The sequence below is a fragment of the Lithobates pipiens genome, unplaced genomic scaffold (genome assembly GCF_037356315.1).
Source record: "Lithobates pipiens isolate NorthernLeopardFrog02 unplaced genomic scaffold, aLitPip1_a1.2 Scaffold_22, whole genome shotgun sequence".
Taxonomy (NCBI): Eukaryota; Metazoa; Chordata; class Amphibia; order Anura; family Ranidae; genus Lithobates; species Lithobates pipiens.
Genome location: NW_027507784.1, coordinates 344060360 through 344081258, shown reverse-complemented (window position 1 = coordinate 344081258; position 20899 = coordinate 344060360). Strand labels below are relative to the sequence as shown.

General features: G+C 46.5%; 1 protein-coding gene across 1 annotated transcript in view; it reads left to right on the top strand.

Moving 5' to 3' along the window:
* Nucleotides 1-20899, top strand: part of IQCB1 (IQ motif containing B1) — a 59049-nt gene that overhangs the window by 10290 nt on the left and 27860 nt on the right. Inside the window, exons 2-7 of the mRNA XM_077449716.1 lie at nt 2285-2403; nt 6031-6193; nt 6481-6610; nt 13758-13851; nt 13933-14032; nt 19526-19698. Coding sequence (XP_077305842.1) covers nt 2292-2403; nt 6031-6193; nt 6481-6610; nt 13758-13851; nt 13933-14032; nt 19526-19698 — 772 coding nt within the window. The 5' untranslated portion in view covers nt 2285-2291. The remainder of the gene's footprint in view (nt 1-2284; nt 2404-6030; nt 6194-6480; nt 6611-13757; nt 13852-13932; nt 14033-19525; nt 19699-20899) is intronic.

The following is a 20899-nucleotide window of genomic DNA, read 5'->3' as shown; positions in this document are numbered from 1 at the left end:
AGATCTGGATTGTGTTTCCTGCCTCTGGAGGTGGAGCCTATCTCTCTAGTGCTGTCCTGGACGACTCCTAGAAACAGAGTTACCGGTAAGTCTAACTCTCGTTTTCTTCCAGCTCTTCCTTGTTTGTACCACTTACTTTGCAGCTTTTTGTTGCCTTCTCCCAACTTTTTTGAGACGTGTTGCTGCCATCAATTTCCAAATGACCTGATTCTGCTTCTGCTTCCGGACTGCCCACCCCTCATTTAAGGGCAGTTCACACCACATGCAGTCCAGTGCGTTTTTGTTCTGCATCAAAAATGCATGGAAAGAAGGTTATATGGTTTCAAATAGCATAGTTCACACCAGTGCGGTCAGTTCCAGGGCTTTTCAGTTCCAGGAAAAAAAAAGTAGAACATGCTGCATTTTTCCTGTACTAGAATGCTGTAAAATGCATTAAAACACACTGGAAGCTAGTATAGTGAGAGGAAAAAAAAAACTGGAAAATAAATCATCAAAAAACGCACATGCAGAAATGCATCCGGAACGGATCTGGAGTGCGTTTTTTGTGGTGTGAAACCGGCCCTTACTGGGGCAGGGCGGCCCGGCTGTGCAAAACAACGTACCTGTATGTTGCCGCTTCTTCCGGGTCTGGGGTGCGAACTGGTGGGAGCCAATCATTGGGTTTCCGGCAGCCGCGATGGTCGCTGGGACCCGCCGATCGTTCACAGGAGATGCAGAACGGTAGTTTGCCTATGTAAACAAGGCAGACCACTGTTCTGTGGGGGAGGAAGGTGGTAATCTTGTGTTCCTGCTAAGCAGGACCACAGATCTCTGTCTTCCTCCTGTCACAGCATCTCCCACACAGTTAGCAAGCACTCCCTAGGGCAGTGATGGTGAACCTTGGCACTCCAGATGTTTTGGAACTACATTTCCCATGATGCTCAACTGCACTGCAGAGTGCTTGAGCATCATGGGAAATGTAGTTCCAAAACATCAGGGGTGCCAAGGTTCGCCATCACTGCCCTTAGGAGCACACTTAACGCTTTGATCGTCCCTGATGTTAACCCCTTCCCTGCCAGTGTCATTAGTACAGTGTCTGTTTATATTTTTTAGCACCGATCACTGTAGTAATGTCACTGGTCCCTAAAAAAAAAAAAACAAAAAAAAAAACAAAGTGTCAGTTAGTGTCCAATTCGTCTGCCACAATGTCGCAGTCCCGCAAAAAATTTCGACGATCACCACCATTCCTATTAAAAATAAAAATGAATGCCATAAAAGTATCCAATATAATATAATATACAATTATTGGGATTTTGTTTACCCAAAATATGTAGCAGAATACATATTGGCCTAAACTGATGACGAAATTAGATTTTTCACTTTTTTTTTTTTTTTATTGGATGTTTTATAGCAGAAAGTAAAAAATTATAGGTATTATTTTTTTTGTCTTTTTTTTTTTTTATTTATTTTTTTTTATTTTTTAAATTGTCAGTCTTTTTTTTTGTTGATAGCGCAAACAAATAAAAACTGCAGAGGTGACCAAATGCCACGAAAAGAAAGCTCTATTTTGTGGTTTAAAAAGAAAAAAAAAAGGACATCAATTTTATTTGGGTACAGCATCGCATAAGCGCGCAATTGTCAGTTAAAGTAACGCAGTGTCGTATCGCAAAAAATGGCCTGGTCAGGAGGGGGGGGGGTAAATCTTCAGAGGCTAAAGTGGTTAAAATGGTCCATTTTCTCAATTTCAAATATTTGATGTGTTTTTCTATTGTGAATAAAATCCAGGTTTGAGATTTGTAAATCATTGCGTTTTTATTTTATGTATGTATGGGGCGGGGGGGGGGGGGGTGGGGGTGTAATCATTCAAGCCTAAATTATTTATTTTTTTGCAAACGTGTCAAAATATATATATATATATATATAATTTATTTATTTTTTGCAAAAAAAAAAGGCCCTGGCAGTGAAGGGGTTAATAGACACTCGACAATACAGAGCAATGGAGGAGTGAGCGGATGAACCCGCCTGAGATCTAATAGTAAATTGGTCTCATTATCTTTTTGCGGAGTGTGGAGGAACGGTGATAAATCTCCTCCGTGGGGCTTCTCGTTTTTCTGGAAGGAATATGATTACGATTCCCCCGGCATTACGTCAGAGTCCAGATATCATTGTTCTGTCCTGGAAAGGATCTGATTGGTCGGCGTGGCGGTGCACGTGGCTCGGTTTAGTCATCACTGTGTGTAGAGACTCAGAACAGACTGTATATCGGGAGAGAATCTTATTCCTGCTTTTTGTTTTTATCACACAGAAGAGAAATGAGCGCGACGGCGGCGGCAGTGACGGTGGATTCCCGGGTGCTGGAACTGGCGTCCAAACTGACCGAGAGCAGCAGCAGTTCAGTGCCGGTCCTACTCCTGAAACTGAAGGGTAAGGCTTCATCGGTTTATATTTTCTCTACTGCTGGTGACTGGGGGAGGACAGTCGGGACAGAAATTGTAATTGCCGACTTCTATTGTATTGAAAGTGCAAACTACTTCCTCCACCAGCTACGGGGACGACTGCCTCTGGAACTTGAATCTTCAAAAATAAGTCTGCAATTGCAGTTTCCATATCCCTACCATCACACGTTCCTTGTAAAGCTGAACTAAATGTGGCCCCCCCCAAGTAATTTGCCAGCAGTACCAGCTTACAGAGGAAAGAAAGTATAAACCAGGGGTAGGCAACCTTCAGGGGGTGGCGCTCTACCCTAACAACATGGGCCCAGTACAGAAGGGTATGGAGGGCTCAGTACAGGAGAGGAGGTGGGTCAGGAGGGCTCAGTACAGGGGAGGAGGTGGGTCAGGAGGGCTCAGTACAGGGGAGGAGGTGGGTCAGGAGGGCTCAGTACAGGGGAGGAGGTGGGTCAGGAGGGCTCAGTACAGGGGAGGAGGTGGGTCAGGAGGGCTTAGTATGGTTGGGGGGGGTCAGGAGGGCTCAGTACAGGGGGGGTCAGGAGGGCTCGGGGGTGGGTCAGGAGGACTTGGTACGTGGAAGGGGGTCAGGAGTAGAGGTCGACCGATATGGGTTTTTCTCTGGCCGATGCCGATATTTAGAAATCATGGCGGCCGATAGCCGATATATGATGCCGATTTTTTTTTGGGCCGATATGTTAGGCCGATTTTATTTTATTTATTTATTTTTTTCCTTTTTTTATTATAATTTTTTTTTTTTTTAATCCCCCTTGATCTAACACACCTTTCCCACTGGGGCGTTTTTCAGGCGCTTTTGGGTTAAAAATAGCGCCTGTAAAGTGCCTGCAAAATGGCTCCCCTGCAGTCTGTGTGAAAGATAGAGTACTTTCACATTGAGGCGATTCGCTGGCAGGATCTTAAAAAAAAAGTCCTGCAAGCAGCACGTTTGGAGTGGTGTATACCGCTCCTCCACCACTCCTGCCCATTGATATGAATGGGCACCACTGCCGAAGCGCATGCAATGCGATTTGGCAGCGGTGCTTCATGGGCGAATTTAACCTCTTCCTTGGCCGCTAGCTGGGTTATATGTGCCCCACTAGCAGCCAAATAGCACCGCTAAAATGATGGTAAAGAGCCGCTAAAACTTGCGTTTTACCATCAACGCTCCAGTGTGAAAGCCGCCTTCATAAGTGATACAGAAAATTTCTTACATTTAAACATTTATTAAACAAAACAAACCTCCAATCAGTTTACTTGTATGTATGATTTAGATAAAAAAAAAAAAAAAAAAAAAAAAAAAAAACTATATATTAAATAAAAACAGGTAGTCAAAACTTTTGGACGAAAAAAAAAATGGGCTAACTTTACTGTTTTTATTTTATTTTTATTTTTTAAATAGTGTATTTTTTTCCCCAAAAAATGCATTTGAAAGACCTCTGTGCAAATGCCGTGTGACATAAAATATTGCAACAACCGCTATTTTATTCCCTAGGATCTCTGCTAAAAAAATATATATAATTTTTGGGGGGTCTAAGTGATTTTCTGGCAGAAAATACAGGATTTTTACTTGTAAGCAACAAGTGTCAGAAAAGATTTAGTCTTTAAATGGTTAAACTGAGAACTTCTACACACTGAGATGATTTCATTCATTTAGAAGTGTAAACATTGTATCTTTCTGTTCTTTTCTTGGCAGCCCAGAGAGGAGGAAGACGTTTCTATGACGACTCAGGCAACTTACACTGACTTCTATTACAGAAGTCATTTCAAAGTCCCACTGTAGTTCTAAATCGGCTTTTTATCAGCACAATCGGCCGATGCCGATTATTAAAAAAACGGCAAATATCGGCCGATATATCGGTCGACCTCTAGTCAGGAGGGCTCAGTATGGGGGGATCAGGAGGGCTCGGTACGGGGAGGGGGGTCAGGAGGGCTCAGTACATGGGGGAACAAGTGGGCCCAGTACAGGGGGGTCAGAAGGTCAGAATGATTCAGTACAGGGAGGGGGGTCAGGACTAAGGGCCAATTCACACTGGCCCGCAGCCAAATCTCAGAGAGCAATTCAGCGCTTCGGCCACTCTGCATTGCCGGCTGACCAGGGGGCAGTGTGGTGGACGATTCAGCTCACCCCAACGCGCCCCCCCCCCTTTTTTATGTAAGGTTTTAAACAAACTTTATGTGAAATGCATTGTGCTATGCTGCATTGCAATCTGAATGGGACACATAGACAATTTTATTTGGGGGGAGGAGGGGGGACAGGAGGACTCAGTACGGGAGGGGGGGTTAGAGGAGGCCCCAGTACAGAGGGGTCAGGAGGACTAAGTATAGGGGTGGTAATAAGGAGGCCCCAGTACAGAGGGGTCAGGAGGACTAAGTATAAGGGTGGGTAAGGAGGGCCCAGTTAAGGAGGGTCAGGGTTTGGTGTGAAACAGGTTTCTTTGGACATATTTTTTTGTCAGGAGGGCCCAGTACAGGGGGGTAGCAGAATAGGTTGTATGCTCGCCCCATTCTTTGCTCCAGCAGGCTTCCACCATGCTGGGTGACAAGTTTCCTAGAAGCTTCTTCTCTGAGACACTCTGGCCGGCAGTCACACTCCAATATCATAATATGCAATGCAGGACCAATAGACCTGCATTATACGTGAGGACAGCAACCTAAAGCATAGAAGAGAATGGCGCCAAAGCAAGGAATAAGGTAAATATTACAGCTTATTCCTCTACCCCCCCAGATTTAGAGCCCAACTCCAGATTAAAAAACTATCCTTTGCAGTGGAGCTGAGCCCGTAGTGCGAAGGGTTAATGGCTCGTTTTGTCTAGAGATGAGAAGAAACTGTTTTACTTTCCCGATCCTCTGCTCCCCTGGTGGGCGGTGCTTCTCCCTAATCTTGGCGGTGGTCTGTTGTCGCTCACGTCCAGAACAGGTCTATGGACCCTGTTCTGGTTTTGATGTTGAGGACCCTAGACCTCTAGAGCATGTGGGGTGCAAAAGCTGTGGGACCGGTCTAGCTGCGTACCATTTTAACTGGATGGATGTGGGGGAGGGGGAGTGTCAAAATGGTGGCAACACCTTAAGAGAAGCTTTTGCAAAGTGATGTTATCTAACAGTAGAGACGTTTTTAAGCCCTTGTACACACGGTCGGACATTCTGACAACCAAATCCGTTGGATTTTGTCCGAAACTGTTGCGTACACACGGTCGGACAAAGTTGTCGGAAAATCCGATTGTACATAACGTGATGACGTTATTTCGTTACGACGGGACTACGTTCAGGCTAGTAGCCAATAGCTTTGGTCTAGGAATTTGATCTGAGCATGCGTGGCACTTTGTCCGTCGGAGTAGGCTACACATGATCGGAGTATGTCCGATAGGAGCATTTTGTCGGAAAATTTTACGGACAAGTTGGAAAACTTGGTCCGTCGGATACTCCGACGAAAGCAGTCCGATGGAGACCACACACAGTCGGAATATCCAACAAAACAGTCCGATAGGATACATTCCGTCGTAATCTCCGACCGTGTGTACAGGGGATTAGATATTAGATAGGGGTATTGGAAAATCGGGTTTAGTCTGTGGTTTTCCTTTTTAACAAATAATCATTGTGTCTGCAGAGATCTTAAAAGGTGCCGCTGCTGGAAGCAAAGAACTGCAGAGAATTAAAGAGGACCTGTATAACTACGGCCTCATCCAGTATTGTGTGCTGGTTCTGAAACAGGACTACAGTCGGGTGGAAGGAGGCTGGACGACGGCTGCCAGTCTAGCCGATATTCTAAGGTAGAGTGCCGCGCGTCAGTAAAGAATATTGGAATGAAATGATTCAGTTCACGTTCACTGTTCAGGAGGCTTTCTCCAGGAAAATATATGTGCAGATTTGTGGTGTAGAAGCCCCATTGGAGATTGGAGTCCTGTCATAATTCAGATTGTTGTTACCATCATTTATTTGTTTGAGTTTCACATTATATTTTGTAATTTTACACTCTTCATTCACGGGATGTGACTCCCATTTTTCCATGTTACCCCGACGTATCAGAAAGGGTGCTAATTGGTGTGTCTTTGTCCAGTTCCTGCTGTGTAGGACTGAATCCTAAGAATGACCCGGAAGAATTTCACTCGCAGATCCTGCCCTCTGCTGTCCTGAACATGCTGGTGCTGGGAAGGCGCATTCAGGCGAGATACGTCCGCTCCGTCAAGGTTCTTATTCTGTTTGTATTTTTTAAGGCAGAATATAACTGTTAAAAATTGTTGATACAGTTATCTGTATAAATTTACATTGGCGCGCTTATTGTGACAAACAAAAGTCCTAAAAACAAATATTGTGCTGTAAAGCTTACGCTCATGATGTCACCACGCATGCTTTAAAGAGGAAGTAAACCCTGATGAGTTTACTTCCTCTTTCATTCCCTGCAAAGGCAAAGCATAATGGACTACTATGCATCGCATCGCATTGCATCGCATAGTAGCCCATTATGTGTCACTTACCTGACACAGGAGCCAGCGAAGTCACCGCTGTGTCCCCTGTAGTCCGGCGCATCCATCTTCTCGGTGGGGTCTCGCAGCTCGGCCACAGACAGCGGTGCCCGTCTTCGGGCAAATATCTCCTAAACCGTATAGGTTTGGGAGATATTTCTTGGACCTACAGGTAAGCCTTAATCTAGGCTTACCTGTAGGTCAAAGTGGTTTGTAAGGGTTTACAACCACTTTAACCAGGAAGTGGCCAGATCGAATTTTCCGGGATTGGTATTTTTACTATTAAGCTTGTTGGTTTTAATCATTGTGAGTGGGTTAGTTATTGTATTTTTTATAATCGGATACATACGGTTTTACAAAATGTAAGCCAGGGCTCAAGTCCAGCGGGAACGCATGGGAACGGAGTTCCTGTACTTTCTCCATAGCAGGAACGCAGTTCCCTTTAGCAGGACTGGCCTTTGAACAGGGGCGGGCTGAGCTGGGAGAGCAGTCTGCTGCGCTGCATTCCGGGAGTTGTAGTCCGGACCGCGCTCAAGTTCCCGGTGGCAGTGGGTGGAGACTGAAGAGAAGTGAGCAGCGCAGAAGGAAACTACAACTCCCGAGTCCCAAACAACGGCTGTGAGTGTCCCGGTGTAATGGCAAACCTCGTAGAATCGGCATGCCTGGTGTGTGATGTCACAAGTGTGCCCCATTCCACTCTCCTTCCCAATTCCTCCTCCTTTATCCCGCTGCTGCACACATCTCCACTACTACCGATACCACCTAGCCTCCGGGGCCACCGCTGCCACCTCATGGTCAATGAAGGAACAGCACCACACCGCTGTCAGCTCATCACCTCGCTGACGGGTCAGTTGAGATTTCACCAGCCCCCACTCTCCCAGGAACTGGAAATTACTGGGGGGTAAAGGGGCAGAGGACATTAATGGGGGGGGAGTTGAAGGGGGGCAGAGGACATTACTGGGGGGGTGAAGGGGCAAAGGACATAACTGGGAGGGGGAGTGAAGGGAGGCAGAGGATGTTACTGGGGGGGGGGTGAAGGGAACAGAGGACATTACGGGGGGGGGGAAGTGAAGGATGCAGAGAACACTAGGGGGCAGAGTGAAGGGGGCAGAGTTTCCGGCATTCCCCTTTACACTGCAAGGGGGAACTCTGCAGACTCTGATGTAAAGGCGATATACACACATTTTGTATTTTTGGAGGTGGGGGGTGGAGGATCTTGGGTAAGTTCCCGTACTTTTTTTCCCAGGACTTGACCCCTGATGTAAGCCTTCCTGATTGTCTTATGTCAAGGTCGGACTACCTAATATCACTGGATGTGATACCGAGGTGATCTTATATGGAGATTTGGAGGTGATATCAGGTCCTCTACAGACGATGTATTAACCTACAGCCTTATGTGACTCTTTTTACATAAAGGGTCCATTTGTTCCTATAACAGTCCTCTAAACTGAAAGTGGTTGTAAAGCCTCAAGGTTTTTCACCCTAATGCATTCTATGCATTAAAGTGATTGTAATGCCGCGTACATACGACCGGACTTTCCGGCAGACTAGGTCCGAAGGGATTAGTCCGTTGGACAATCCAATCGTGCGTGGGCTATCGTTTTTCAAAAAAAATCTGACGGACCTAGAAATACAACATGTTTCAAATCTGTCCGACGGACTAAAATCGGGGAAAACCATTCATCTGTGTGCTGGTCCGATGGACCAAATATGACACAAGGGAAGCCATTGGCTACTGGCTATTGAACTTCCTTGTTTGTTCCCGTTTACGTCATTGCGTTCAAAACAAACAGACTTGCGTTAGTTTGGAAAGTCCATCAGAACTCCACCGAAAGACCCTCGGACCTAGTCTGCCAGAAAATCCGGTCGTGTGCTGACGGCATATGGCTCGGTTCACACAGGGGCGACTTGTCCAGGTGACTTAGCCGTCTGACAAGTCGTGCTCCATTCTGTACTATGGAACCATTCTAATAGGAGCGACTCAAGTCGCTCGGACTTAGAAAAAAGGTTCCTGTACTACTTTTGGGGCGACTTCAGGCGACTTGCATTGACTTCTATACAGAAGTCGTTTTGCAAGTCGCCGCTGAAGTCGTTTGCAGGTCGTGTCTGTGAGTCGCGCTGCAAGTCGTGCCGCCACTGTGTGAACCGAGCCTTAGGCTTTGTTTTTTTTTTTTGTTTTTTTTTTGTTTTTTTTAAATAACAAACATGTCATACTTAGAGCCCATTCACACAGGGGCAACACGACTTGTAGGCGACTTGAGTCAGGCAACTTGGACACGACTTGAGTTAAGATCACAGTGCGACTTGGGACGACTTCAAAACGACTTGTGATGACTTCAAGCCCGACTTGGGACGACTTACAAGTCGCCCCAGGCCAGGCGACTTTTGCCGAGGCCAAGCAGAGAATGAGCTCAAGGGGGAACTCCACCGCAAATTTCTGAAAAAAATTTGGCGTGGGTTCCCCCTCCGAGAGCATACCAGGCCCTTAGGTCTGGTATGGATTCCAAGGGGAACCCCCTACGCCGAAAAAACGGCGTGGGGGTCCCCCCCAGATCCACACCAGACCCTTATCCGAGCACGCTACCCGGCCGGCCAGGAAAGGGGGTGGGGACGAGCGGGCGCCCCCCCCCTCCTGAGCCGTACCAGGCCGCGTGCCCTCAACATGGGGGGGTGCCTTGGGGGAGGGGGGGCGTGCGGCCCCCCCACCCCAAAGCACCTTGTCCCCATGTCGATGAGGACAAGGGCCTCTTCCCGACAACCCTGGCCGTTGGTTGTCGGGGTCTGCGGGCGGGGGGCTTATCGGAATCCGGGAGCCCCCTTTAATAAGGGGGCCCCCGGATACCGGCCCCCACCCTATGTGAATGAGTATGGGGTACAATGTACCCCTACCCATTCACCTGTGGAAAAAAAGTACAAAAAAAAAACACAACACAGGGAAAAAATATTTTATTGCACAGCTCCGGGGGTCTTCCGTCTTCGGGGGTCTTCTCGCCGGACTCCTCCGCTATCTTCTTGTAGCTCTTTTACTAGCGGAGGAGTCCGGCTTTCTTCCTCCCCGCCGCCGGCCTCTTCTCCCGACTTCGGGGGTCTTGTCCCCCCTCTTCGGTTCTTCTGCCGGGCCACCGCGCCTTCTTATAGCTCTTTTACAGGCGGTGGCCCGGTCTTCTGTCGCCGCTGCCTTCCGTTCTTCTTCTTCTTCTCCAGGAGATGTTGACACGACGCTCTCTCCGGCCGGAATGCCAGAGCCGCCCTGCGCTGCTACTTATATAGGGACAATGGGGCGGTGTCACATGGGTTGATGTCACATGGGTTGGTCACATGGGTTGATGTCACATGGTAAGGGGGCGGGGTCACCATGTGACATCAACCCATGTGACCAACCCATGTGACATCAACCCATGTGACACCGCCCCATTGTCCCTATATAAGTAGCAGCGCAGGGCGGCTCTGGCATTCCGGCCGGAGAGAGCGTCGTGTCAACATCTCCTGGAGAAGAAGAAGAAGAAGAACGGAAGGCGGCGGCGACGACAGAAGACCGGGCCACCGCCTGTAAAAGAGCTATAAGAAGGCGCGGTGGCCCGGCAGAAGAACCGAAGAGGGGGGACAAGACCCCCGAAGTCGGGAGAAGAGGCCGGCGGCGGGGAGGAAGAAAGCCGGACTCCTCCGCTAGTAAAAGAGCTACAAGAAGATAGCGGAGGAGTCCGGCGAGAAGACCCCCGAAGACGGAAGACCCCCGGAGCTGTGCAATAAAATATTTTTTCCCTGTGTTGTGTTTTTTTTTTGTACTTTTTTTCCACAGGTGAATGGGTAGGGGTACATTGTACCCCATACTCATTCACATAGGGTGGGGGGCCGGTATCCGGGGGCCCCCTTATTAAAGGGGGCTCCCGGATTCCGATAAGCCCCCCGCCCGCAGACCCCGACAACCAACGGCCAGGGTTGTCGGGAAGAGGCCCTTGTCCTCATCGACATGGGGACAAGGTGCTTTGGGGTGGGGGGGCCGCACGCCCCCCCTCCCCCAAGGCACCCCCCCCATGTTGAGGGCACGCGGCCTGGTACGGCTCAGGAGGGGGGGGGGCGCCCGCTCGTCCCCACCCCCTTTCCTGGCCGGCCGGGTAGCGTGCTCGGATAAGGGTCTGGTGTGGATCTGGGGGGGACCCCCACGCCGTTTTTTCGGCGTAGGGGGTTCCCCTTGGAATCCATACCAGACCTAAGGGCCTGGTATGCTCTCGGAGGGGGAACCCACGCCAAATTTTTTTCAGAAATTTGCCGTGGAGTTCCCCCTTGAGAGCTGATAATTCTGTCAAAGTCGCCTCCGTATAAACGGAGATCCGACTTGGAGGCGATCTCCATTGAAATCAATGGGTACCGGTCGCCTACAAGTCGGATAGAAGTAGTACAGGAACCTTTTCTGAAGTCGGAGCGACTTCAGTAGTGTGCATTAAGACGGCTCTCATTCACTTACATTGCTTTTTAAATGTTGTCCGACCTGAGGCGACCTGAGGTGACTAGGGGCGACCTGAAGTCGGATCAGGAGTTGCCCCTGTGTGAATGGGCTCTTACCTCCAGTTCATTTTACACAGAGTGGCCTCTATCCTTGACTTCTTGGGTCCCCCGACAGCACTGGTAGCTCCTCCCCCACATCATATAACCCACTAGGAGAAGCGCTCTCCCAGGGGGTTACCCTGCGGGCACGCTCCTAAGTTCAGCATTTGCATCCATAGACACAGAATGCTGGACTCTGCCCTGCCACCCCAGCTCCCGCATCAATGGATCCTGTCCCTTCTGTGTTGAACTGTACTGTAATTGTGCTGTCCCCCCCTCTACATTGTAAAGCGCTGCGTAAACATGTTGGCGATATATAAATCATGTATAATAATAATAATTTGACAGCAGCGGGAGCCAATGGCTGCGCTGCTATCAATCTATCCAATCAGGAGCCCAGACAACGGGCAGAGGGGAAGAGTGCGTCTCTGGCGGGGAAATACAGGACTCGGGTAAGTAAAACGGGATGGCTGAGGGGGCCGGTCAGTGACAGAATTCTTTTCACCTTAATGCATAGGAATTGCATTAACATCTAACATAAGCCCAATCCGATCCAGTGATGTGCTCAAGTGCAGCGGCTCCAGCTGCTGTCTCTCACCTCATTAGACAGATTGGTAGCAACAGGAGCCGTTGGCTCCCGCTACTGTCAATAAAATACTGTGAAGCCAGGGACGGGGCCAAGTCCTGCTGTCTGTGCCAATACAGCAGGAGCATGCCCGCACGGATGCCACCATGGAAAGCGGCTTTTCCTGGGGGCACCTGATGAAGAGGAGGAGCCAGCAGCGCCGGTGGCGTACTCCAGAAGAAAAGGATCTGGGCTGTTTTGAAAAACTTTTTTGCACAGAGCAGGCAAGTATAACACGTTTGTTATTTTTATAAAAAAAAAAAAAAAAAAAACGAAGGTTTATTAACCCTTTAATATTGTGGTACACTTTTGGTGTTGAAAGTATCTGGACAGTAAAGATTCTTTTTATCATCACTTACTGGGACTGTTATCTGCATTTTTCTTTCCACTTCTCATTTATTATGACACAATAGTTGTTTTTATGACTTTTGTTTGTCACAATAAGTAACAATGTAAATGTGTGTGTGTGTGTGTGTGTATATATATATATATATATATATATAATATAATATAATCTACACAATTTATCGTGTTGTTGTTTTTGCCAGCTGCTATCATTTGATTTGTCAGCGTGATTTCTGTTTTTTTTTATTTTTTTGTTTTTGTTTTTTTTAAGAAATGTCACTGTATGGCAGGAAATTCTGTACAAGCTTATATTGCACTATTTTAAAGCTGGACTCCAGTAGCACAGCAGCAGTTCTCCCCGCCCCTCCCCTCCCCTGTCTATTCACAGAAGGCTTTGTATTTTTTTGAATGGGTTCACATAATACAAAGCACTCTGTGATTGGGCAGGAGGAGGGGAGGGCCAGGCAGAGCGACTGCATACAGTTCTGCAGCGGCTGGAGTATAGTAATAGCTATGCTCCTGGTGCTCAGTAGAAATGTAAATCTTTCTAAGAGATAAGGCCACGAGGTGGGATGAGCCTTGATGGACTTCATCCATAGTAATCCGCCACATTTCGGAAAGCGGCTGAATTCCTGGAGTTCAGCTTTAAGGGCTGGTTCATACCATACCCACATGGAACGCGCAGTGCATTTGCCAGCACCTACTCGGCAATCCGGTTGCAGTGCATTTTAAAAAGTAGCACATGCACTACTTTTGGTGTGCTGCAGTGCAATTTTATCCCATTCAAAATGGATGAGCTGAAATTTCACCGCACCGAACTGCATGTGAATCGCAAAGGCGGGCAATGGGTGTGGCAGAGTAGAGCTCAGTGAATGAAGGAAGCAAGAAGCGATTTTGTATTGCTTCACTTCTGGAGTTTAGCACTGTCATTCCCCGGCAGCGCTGGCCATTGTTCAATGGTTCTATGACCACAATGGCATAAAAAAAGTACGGAGAAAGAAATCTTTGTATTGCAGGCGAATATTACAGCAAAAACTGTGCTTTTTTTTTTTCTTTTTCTTTTTTTTCTTTTTTGTTTGTTTTTTGTCCATATTGTTATGTTGGTGTTTTTTTTTTTTTTCCTTTTAATGGGCTATTCATGTTCATATTGTTTGTGTGTTTTTTTTTTTTTTTTGTGTTTTAACGTCTAGATTTCTAACATTTAAGGAGGGAAAAAAAGTGCTTAATTTTGGGGATTTTTAAAGACAAAAGCATAAAAAGATGAACAAAAATCCCATCTGATAGGAAGAACTGATGGCACCTCTGAGGCTTTTATTATTCTGTGTCTATAATGTGCATTTATTCATCAATCTATAGGATGAAGAGAGGACAGAACTGTTCCGGTGTTTCAGGCAGGTGATGGATTCGCTATCCTGGCTGTTTAGCGGTCACGTGCAGCTGACACAAAATGGTAAACCGCATAAAGTACCTCTGTCTGACTCTCATGATAGCAAAGGATGACCCGGACTTACTATGACCCGTGTCATTTCAGTCTTCAGACAGGAACACTTCTTGCAGCTGCTGATGACGGATGACGTGGAAACGGGAACCTCTGTGATGTCGGTTCTACAGAATATTCTGAGAGCAAACAGGTAGCTGTTACCTCATTGTACTAATGTAGCCATATATATAGATAGATTATGTGTGCTCCTCTATAGGAGATTAAAGCGGGAGTCCGCCGTTTTTGTTTTTTTAAAAGCCAGCAGCTACAAATACTGCAACTGCTGACTTTTAAAATAATGACACTTACCCGCCCAGCGCGCCCGCGATGTCGGCACCTGAAGCCGATCTCTCCATCGTCTCTCGGGTGCTGCCGCGGCCATCTTGGGTATGGGAATCAGGAAGTGGAGCCTTTCGGCTTCATTTCCCGGTTCCCTACTGCGCATGCGCGAGTCACGCTGCGCAATAAGGATGGTCCCTGCTGTCTCTGGGATCCGTGTGTTTCCCAGCAGGCAGCGGGGGACCTTCGGGAAGGGGCGTAGATTGTGCGGAAAGGGGCGTGGCTTCTGCAGAATCTACGCCGGAAGTGGGTGCAGATACCTGTACTGTACAGGTACCTGCACCCCCCTCCCCCCTGAAATGTGCCAATTGTGGCGCCGGAGGGGGGGGGGGGAGGGTTCCAATGAGCGGAAGGTCCACTTTAGGGTGGACCTCCGCTTTAAAAATGAGTCGCAGTATGCGAGGCCCTGCCACTGTTAGAATGAAAGTAAGTGACCCAGGGTTCACAGAAATGCAGAGTGCTGAGCTCTGGAATAACGATTTTGAGCTTTTCTCTGGGTTTTGGTATTCCTGGATTGGGTTCTGGAGTTTGGAGACTTCAAAGAGCTTTGAGAAGGAAGAACTCCATCCCAATGTCCAGGTCTTGCCAGAGACCTGTATAACGACAGGCTTGGGCATAGTTCAGGGTTCCAATTAGGAAACAGATGTGCTCTGCTCGAAAGAAATCGAAATCCTTGCTGGATTTAGAAGGTTGTATGTCGAGGGGGCTGAGCGAGTCGAGATCCTTTATCGAGTGGTCAGGGTGTGGGTCTGTGTAGAAGTGGCCTACGACTATATAGACAGACAGTCCGGAGAGCTGAGAGAGCCAGGGACGCTGGGTGAGCTGAGAGAGAGGGGCACAGGAACACAGGTACTATGTAAGAAGGTGCGGGGGACCAGTCAAAAGACAAGGTCTGAGGCTTAAGCAGTGGCCCTGCTAAGGAGAGGAAGTGCGGGGGCTCAGTATTAATTTCACAGTTAGTGTTTAGATGGTGAAAACCCCTGCATGAAAAACGACTTTAATTTCATTACAAGCCCTAAAACACAGTTTGGACTGGGCATGGACTCACTAAAGATGTTACTATGCTACTACCACCAAGATAAATTTCCCAGAAAATCAACAAAAGAAGAAAGAGAGAAAAAAAAAAAAAGAATATATACGGTATATACTTTTTTTTTTCTCTTTCTTCTATATATATATATATATATATATATATATATATATATATATATATATATATATATATATCCCTATAATGGTATGCTGATAGAGGTCTTGCTGGGAACACCAGTGTGCCAATCCTCCCCTCTTTCTGGCTTCCTCTCTTCCCAACATACCGCAGCGCCCTCCAAGCCGCAGCACTGTACATTCAGCAATTCCTTTCCTGCTTAGCAACATGCAGCCATACCGTAGACCATGACATCATTTGTCATTCAAGCAGTTCTAAAAGCATTTCAGCGTTTCCATCTGACTGGCTGCTGTGTGCACTGCGGTTGCTGGTGGGGCCCATGTCCCCCTGCTGACCCAGTGGGGCCCAGGTCTGGTATGGGAGGACTGGCCGTACCCCCCTTTTCCCCCCCAGGCACAATAAACTATACTTATAGAGCTTATGACGTCACAAAAAAAGTATTTATTAATCAAAAGTAAGGCATTTTTAATCTTTTACACATTTTTATTGCACATAAGGGAAAGTGAGATAAAAGATCAAAACTGAGTAATGTCGTGGAGTTCAGCTTTAATCCCCCTATCCCTGTAACATAAGTGGCTTTAACCGCTACAATACAGGGCACTTTCGCCCCCTTCCTTCGCAGCCCAATTTTCAGCTTTCATCGCTCTAGCGCTTTCAGTGACAATTGCGCGGTCATGCTACACTGTACCCAAATGAAATTTTTTATCATTTTGTTCGCACAAATAGAGCTTTATTTTGGTGTTATTTATTCACGACTCCGTTTTTTATTTTTTGCGATATAAGCGCAAAAAAAGCGGAAATTTGGAAAAAAAACAATATTTTATTTTTTCTATTTTAAAAGAAATCCAATAAAATCAAATTTTGTCATAAATTTAAGCCAAAATGTAATCTGCTACATGTTTTTGGGTAAAAAAAATTCCGTTAAGTGTATAATAATTGGTTTGTGTGATCACGGACATATGTACGCAAATGATCATGTACATATGTGTGCAGGTGATCACGGACATATGAGTGCAGATAATCATTGGGACATGTGATTTTAGTGGGACATATGTGGGGGACATGTTTTTATTAATTGGGACATGTGTTTTTATTATTTGGGGACATGTATGTTTTGGGGACATGTGTGTTTTGGGGACATATGTGGGGACTGTGTTTATACTGTGTGGTGTGTTGTGTATTACACTAGACTGGTGATCAGTGAGTAAAAAGCTGTAAAAAACAGCTCATACTCACTGATCACCAGCTGGCTGCAGCGTTCTGCTCTCCTCTCCTCAGCGATGACTTCTGTGTGAGGAGAGGAGGAGCCGATTGCCTAGCAACCGGCTGTTTGTTTACATCACATGACGGGCCGTGATTGGACACGGCCGTCATGTGATCAGGAGGGCCAATCACAGAGCCCTCCAGCCGATCTGAGATGCGCCGTGTCCGGGTGACACAAGCACATCGGGATTGCGCCGCTGCGCGCGCGCGATCTCGCTCCTTCTGAAGGACGTTCCTGAACGTCCTATCAGAAGTAGACGGCTCCCACCCGGCCGTATATGTGCATTGGCCGGGTGGGAAGTGGTTAATCACCTGTGTGCCAAAAACACCACATGTTCCCCATAAAAAGAACCTAATGCACCGTTTACCACTGTTATGGAAATTTCTGGTTGAGACACTAAAGATAAAATGAAAGTGATTGTAAAGGCATAAGGTTTTTTTATCTTAATGCATTCTTTGCATTAATAATTATATTGTTGTGCCTCAATTACTATAAATAGGGTATAATAGAGTATATGGTATCCTCATCCTTATACAATCGATGTAGAAAAGGGGAAATTTTTGGGAAAGGAAAGGGGTTTTTTACACGTGGGACACTATAACCACGAATCGCCCCTGTATCTCCCAGTAAAGTGAAGGACTGTCTTGATACCTTAGGTTTGTAAAAAAAAATTGATTTTTATTAAATACAATTTAAAAAGAAAAGAAAAACACATAAAAAAAAAAACATTCAAAATTTTGATTGATACACGGTATGGTCGTGGCATATACACTTAAGTTACGGCAGTGTTTAACATCCGATTCGGTCTTTATTCTCTACTAGTTTCGCGACTTTATTGTCGCTTCTTCAGGAGACCTTGTTTTTATCTAAAATTGAACATACCATGTCAGAATTAATTATATCCATGTTAATATAGTACAAAGCATATAGTGTATTACTGTACAAAAGAGGGTTGGAGAGTGGGCAGCTCACCACTGTGGAGACACCAAGTCGCGAAAGGACCTTAGAGCCAGGGTGGTCCCCACCAGCCAGGTTTTTGACCACCCTTGGGGCGGACACAGGAGGTTATAAGAGCCAGCTGAAAAGATAAAAAGAAAAAAGAAGGTGTTGTACCGGGGGGTGGATAGATAAATGGATGAATAACCCATTTTATCACTGGACAGTAGTCCATTATTGCTGGTATATGAATATATTAGTGACGTTAATATCCCCAATAGCTAATCGAAAGATCCACGTACCAATATATCCAACGTTTTTCAGGTACTGCAGTACAAAGGGTAATACACAAGGTCCACAGGAGTGGAGACGAGATATAAATGGTTGAATGCAGAGGAAGATCCTCTCGTTCATTTGATGCGAGGTGGATACTTTTTGAACCCACAGGGGGGTTATCCTGGTAAAAGACATGGACCATATCATTCATTGCCAGATAAGGAGGGGACAAACAAAAATATATACAGGTAGCCAAGGGGTAAAGTTCCCAGCATCCATAATCTCACCTCATCCCGGTCGTCTATTTCATTCGTTTGACGGTGTCTAACAGGCGATCTGCCTAACTGCCGTAACTTAAGTGTATATGCCACGACCATACCGTGTATCAATCAAAATTTTGAATGTTTTTTTTTATGTGTTTTTCTTTTCTTTTTAAATTGTATTTAAAGAGGAAGTAAACCCTTCCAAACAACTTGGACCTATAGGTAAGCCTAGATTAAGGCTTACCTGTAGGTCCAAGCAATATCTCCTAAACCTATATGGTTTAGGAGATATTTGCCCGAAAATGGGCACCGCTGTCTACGGCGCATGCGCCGTAGACAGCGGCGCGCATGTGCACTAAATGCGGCAAATCCAAGAATGGATTTGCCAAATTTGTCGTGCGCATGCGCGGGAGTGACGTCATCGCGGCTTCGCCGTATGACAGCGGCGGAGCTGCGAGGCGCGACTCCCGTGCGCATGCGCGGGAGTGACGTCATCGCGGTTGCGCCGCTGTGATTCGTCGGAGCTGCGAGACGCCACAAGCAACATGGATGCGGCGGACTACAGGGATCAGCGGCGACTTCGCTGGCTCCTGTGTCAGGTAAGTGACACATAATGAGCTACTATGCGATGCATAGTAGTCCATTATGCTTTACCTTTGCAGGGAAAAAAAGAGGAAGTAAACCCATCAGGGTTTACTTCCTCTTTAATAAAAATCAAATTTTTTTACAAACCTAAGGTATCAAGACAGTCCTTCACTTTACTGGGAGATACAGGGGCGATTCGTGGTTATAGTGTCCCAAGTGTAAAAAACCCCTTTCCTTTCCCAAAAATTTCCCCTATTCTTTGCATTAAGATAAAAAAAAAAAAAAACCTTTTGTGCAGCAGCCCCCTAATACTTAACCTATATACACAATTCCTATTAGCACTACAAACTGTCAGTCATATGCATTAAAATGAACCAAATCCCAGTACAGCTACCTTTTTGGAGACTTGGCCACTCCTGGCTGGCTCGCCAAGACTGTTGTGAAACTAAAACCTTGAGATGGGGGGGAGGGGGGGACTTCTGTGAAGTGTGTGTGTGTGTGTGCCTGTGTGTGTGCCTGTGTGCGTGTGTGCTTTAGTCTGAAGGACATAAACACATTGCAAGCAAGGTAGAGTCTCTTGTGCATGAATGAACAATACAATGAAAGTCCATGTCAACCACAAAATACCCAAACCGTGGTGTACCCGGTCTCAGCACAGGTCATCTTCATGTCAGGGTGAAGTTTGCAGAAACTGATCTTTTATCACTTACATCACTGAGAGCCTAAGAAAAATGGAGAGAGAAGGATTTTTGAGAAAATCTCCATTCATAACCCCCCAAATCCAGACTGAACCCCCATTCTTGTGTTTTGCAGTGTTCTCCCGAATCAGGTCCCAGAAGACGCGCTGCACCCCATATTGGATGAACTCATTTACAAGCTCTCGGCATCGTCCAATCCCGTCATTGGGAACGCTGCTACACGATCGCTGCTTCTCATACTTGAGTCCAGTCCGAATATTATGCAGATGGTGGGCACGCGCTATAAAGGTACCTCGCCAGAATTAATTCCTGCTTTGGATACAGTGACAGAAAAATTTTACAACCTAAACTGGGGAATTCATAAATGTTGTCTACAGGACTCTTTAGAATTCTTTTGCACCTCCACATGACAATTGATGTCAGCAACAATTTCATGTACCTGACATGTAAATAAATTTATCGGAGGGGCAGCACTGATGTTGAAATGTCTATGCCCTCCTGTATTTGGTGCACGTTCAGCCCCAGTAGCATAGCCTCATTGGTTGCTAAGACAGTTTTGTAGCTAAAAGCGACATAGCAACCAATGACAAATCTTTGGCCTCATTCACTTGCTGGCTGGGAGAATTCTGTCAGTACCCAAAAATGGCCATTGACATATGTGGATAATGATGTCATAAAGCATCCTTCACCCCTTTGCTTTCATTCTGCTGTGAACTGGGATGTCTCCTTGATGGCAGCTGATTGGGGCTGGGAATGCGTCATCGGTTGCTAGGAAGCCTGCAGCCGCTAGCTGTCCTGACGACCACGAACCCCCGTACCCCAACACAAAATGACCCACACTGAGCACTAGCATCTCTCTGTACACCAACTCAGAGTTGGTCTTAAATACCGCCAGTTTGCTCATCAGCGGTGCTTCTTTGGAAGTTGTTGCAACCATAGTGACTGATTCTTAAAGTGGTGGAAATAAGAACTACCTCAATCTGGCGCACGTGGCAGATCTTCTAAAAAAAAGTTGTAAGGCGTCTCGGAATTAGATGGGGGTCATTTTAAAGGGGCCAGAAAAGTTTTGTAACTGCTGTAATGATGTAGTAATGCTCCTGTGTCCTCCACCCCCCCCCCCCCCTCCCCTCTCTCTGTGTGTGAGCCGCCTCTCCCCCCTTCTGCTGCTCTCATAACACTAACCTGTATACACCATCAGCACTGCCTCCTATTGCAGTGTCCCCCTCTGTGAATGATTTATAAATATAAATGGTGTAAATATATTTAATTTTACAGGCGAGATTGTTATCACGTGACCAGCCAGCTCTCTCCTCCTCCTCTCCAGACTGACATTAGCAGGGGAATCTTGGCCCCGCCCGCTGCATCTCTCAGAGGAAGAAAGGAGAAAGCTGGGCAGTCATGTGATCGCAATCTCGGCAGTGAAATTAGGTATTTGCAGCATTTATTTTTATAAATCGCACATAGAGAGGGATACTACAATAGGAGGCAG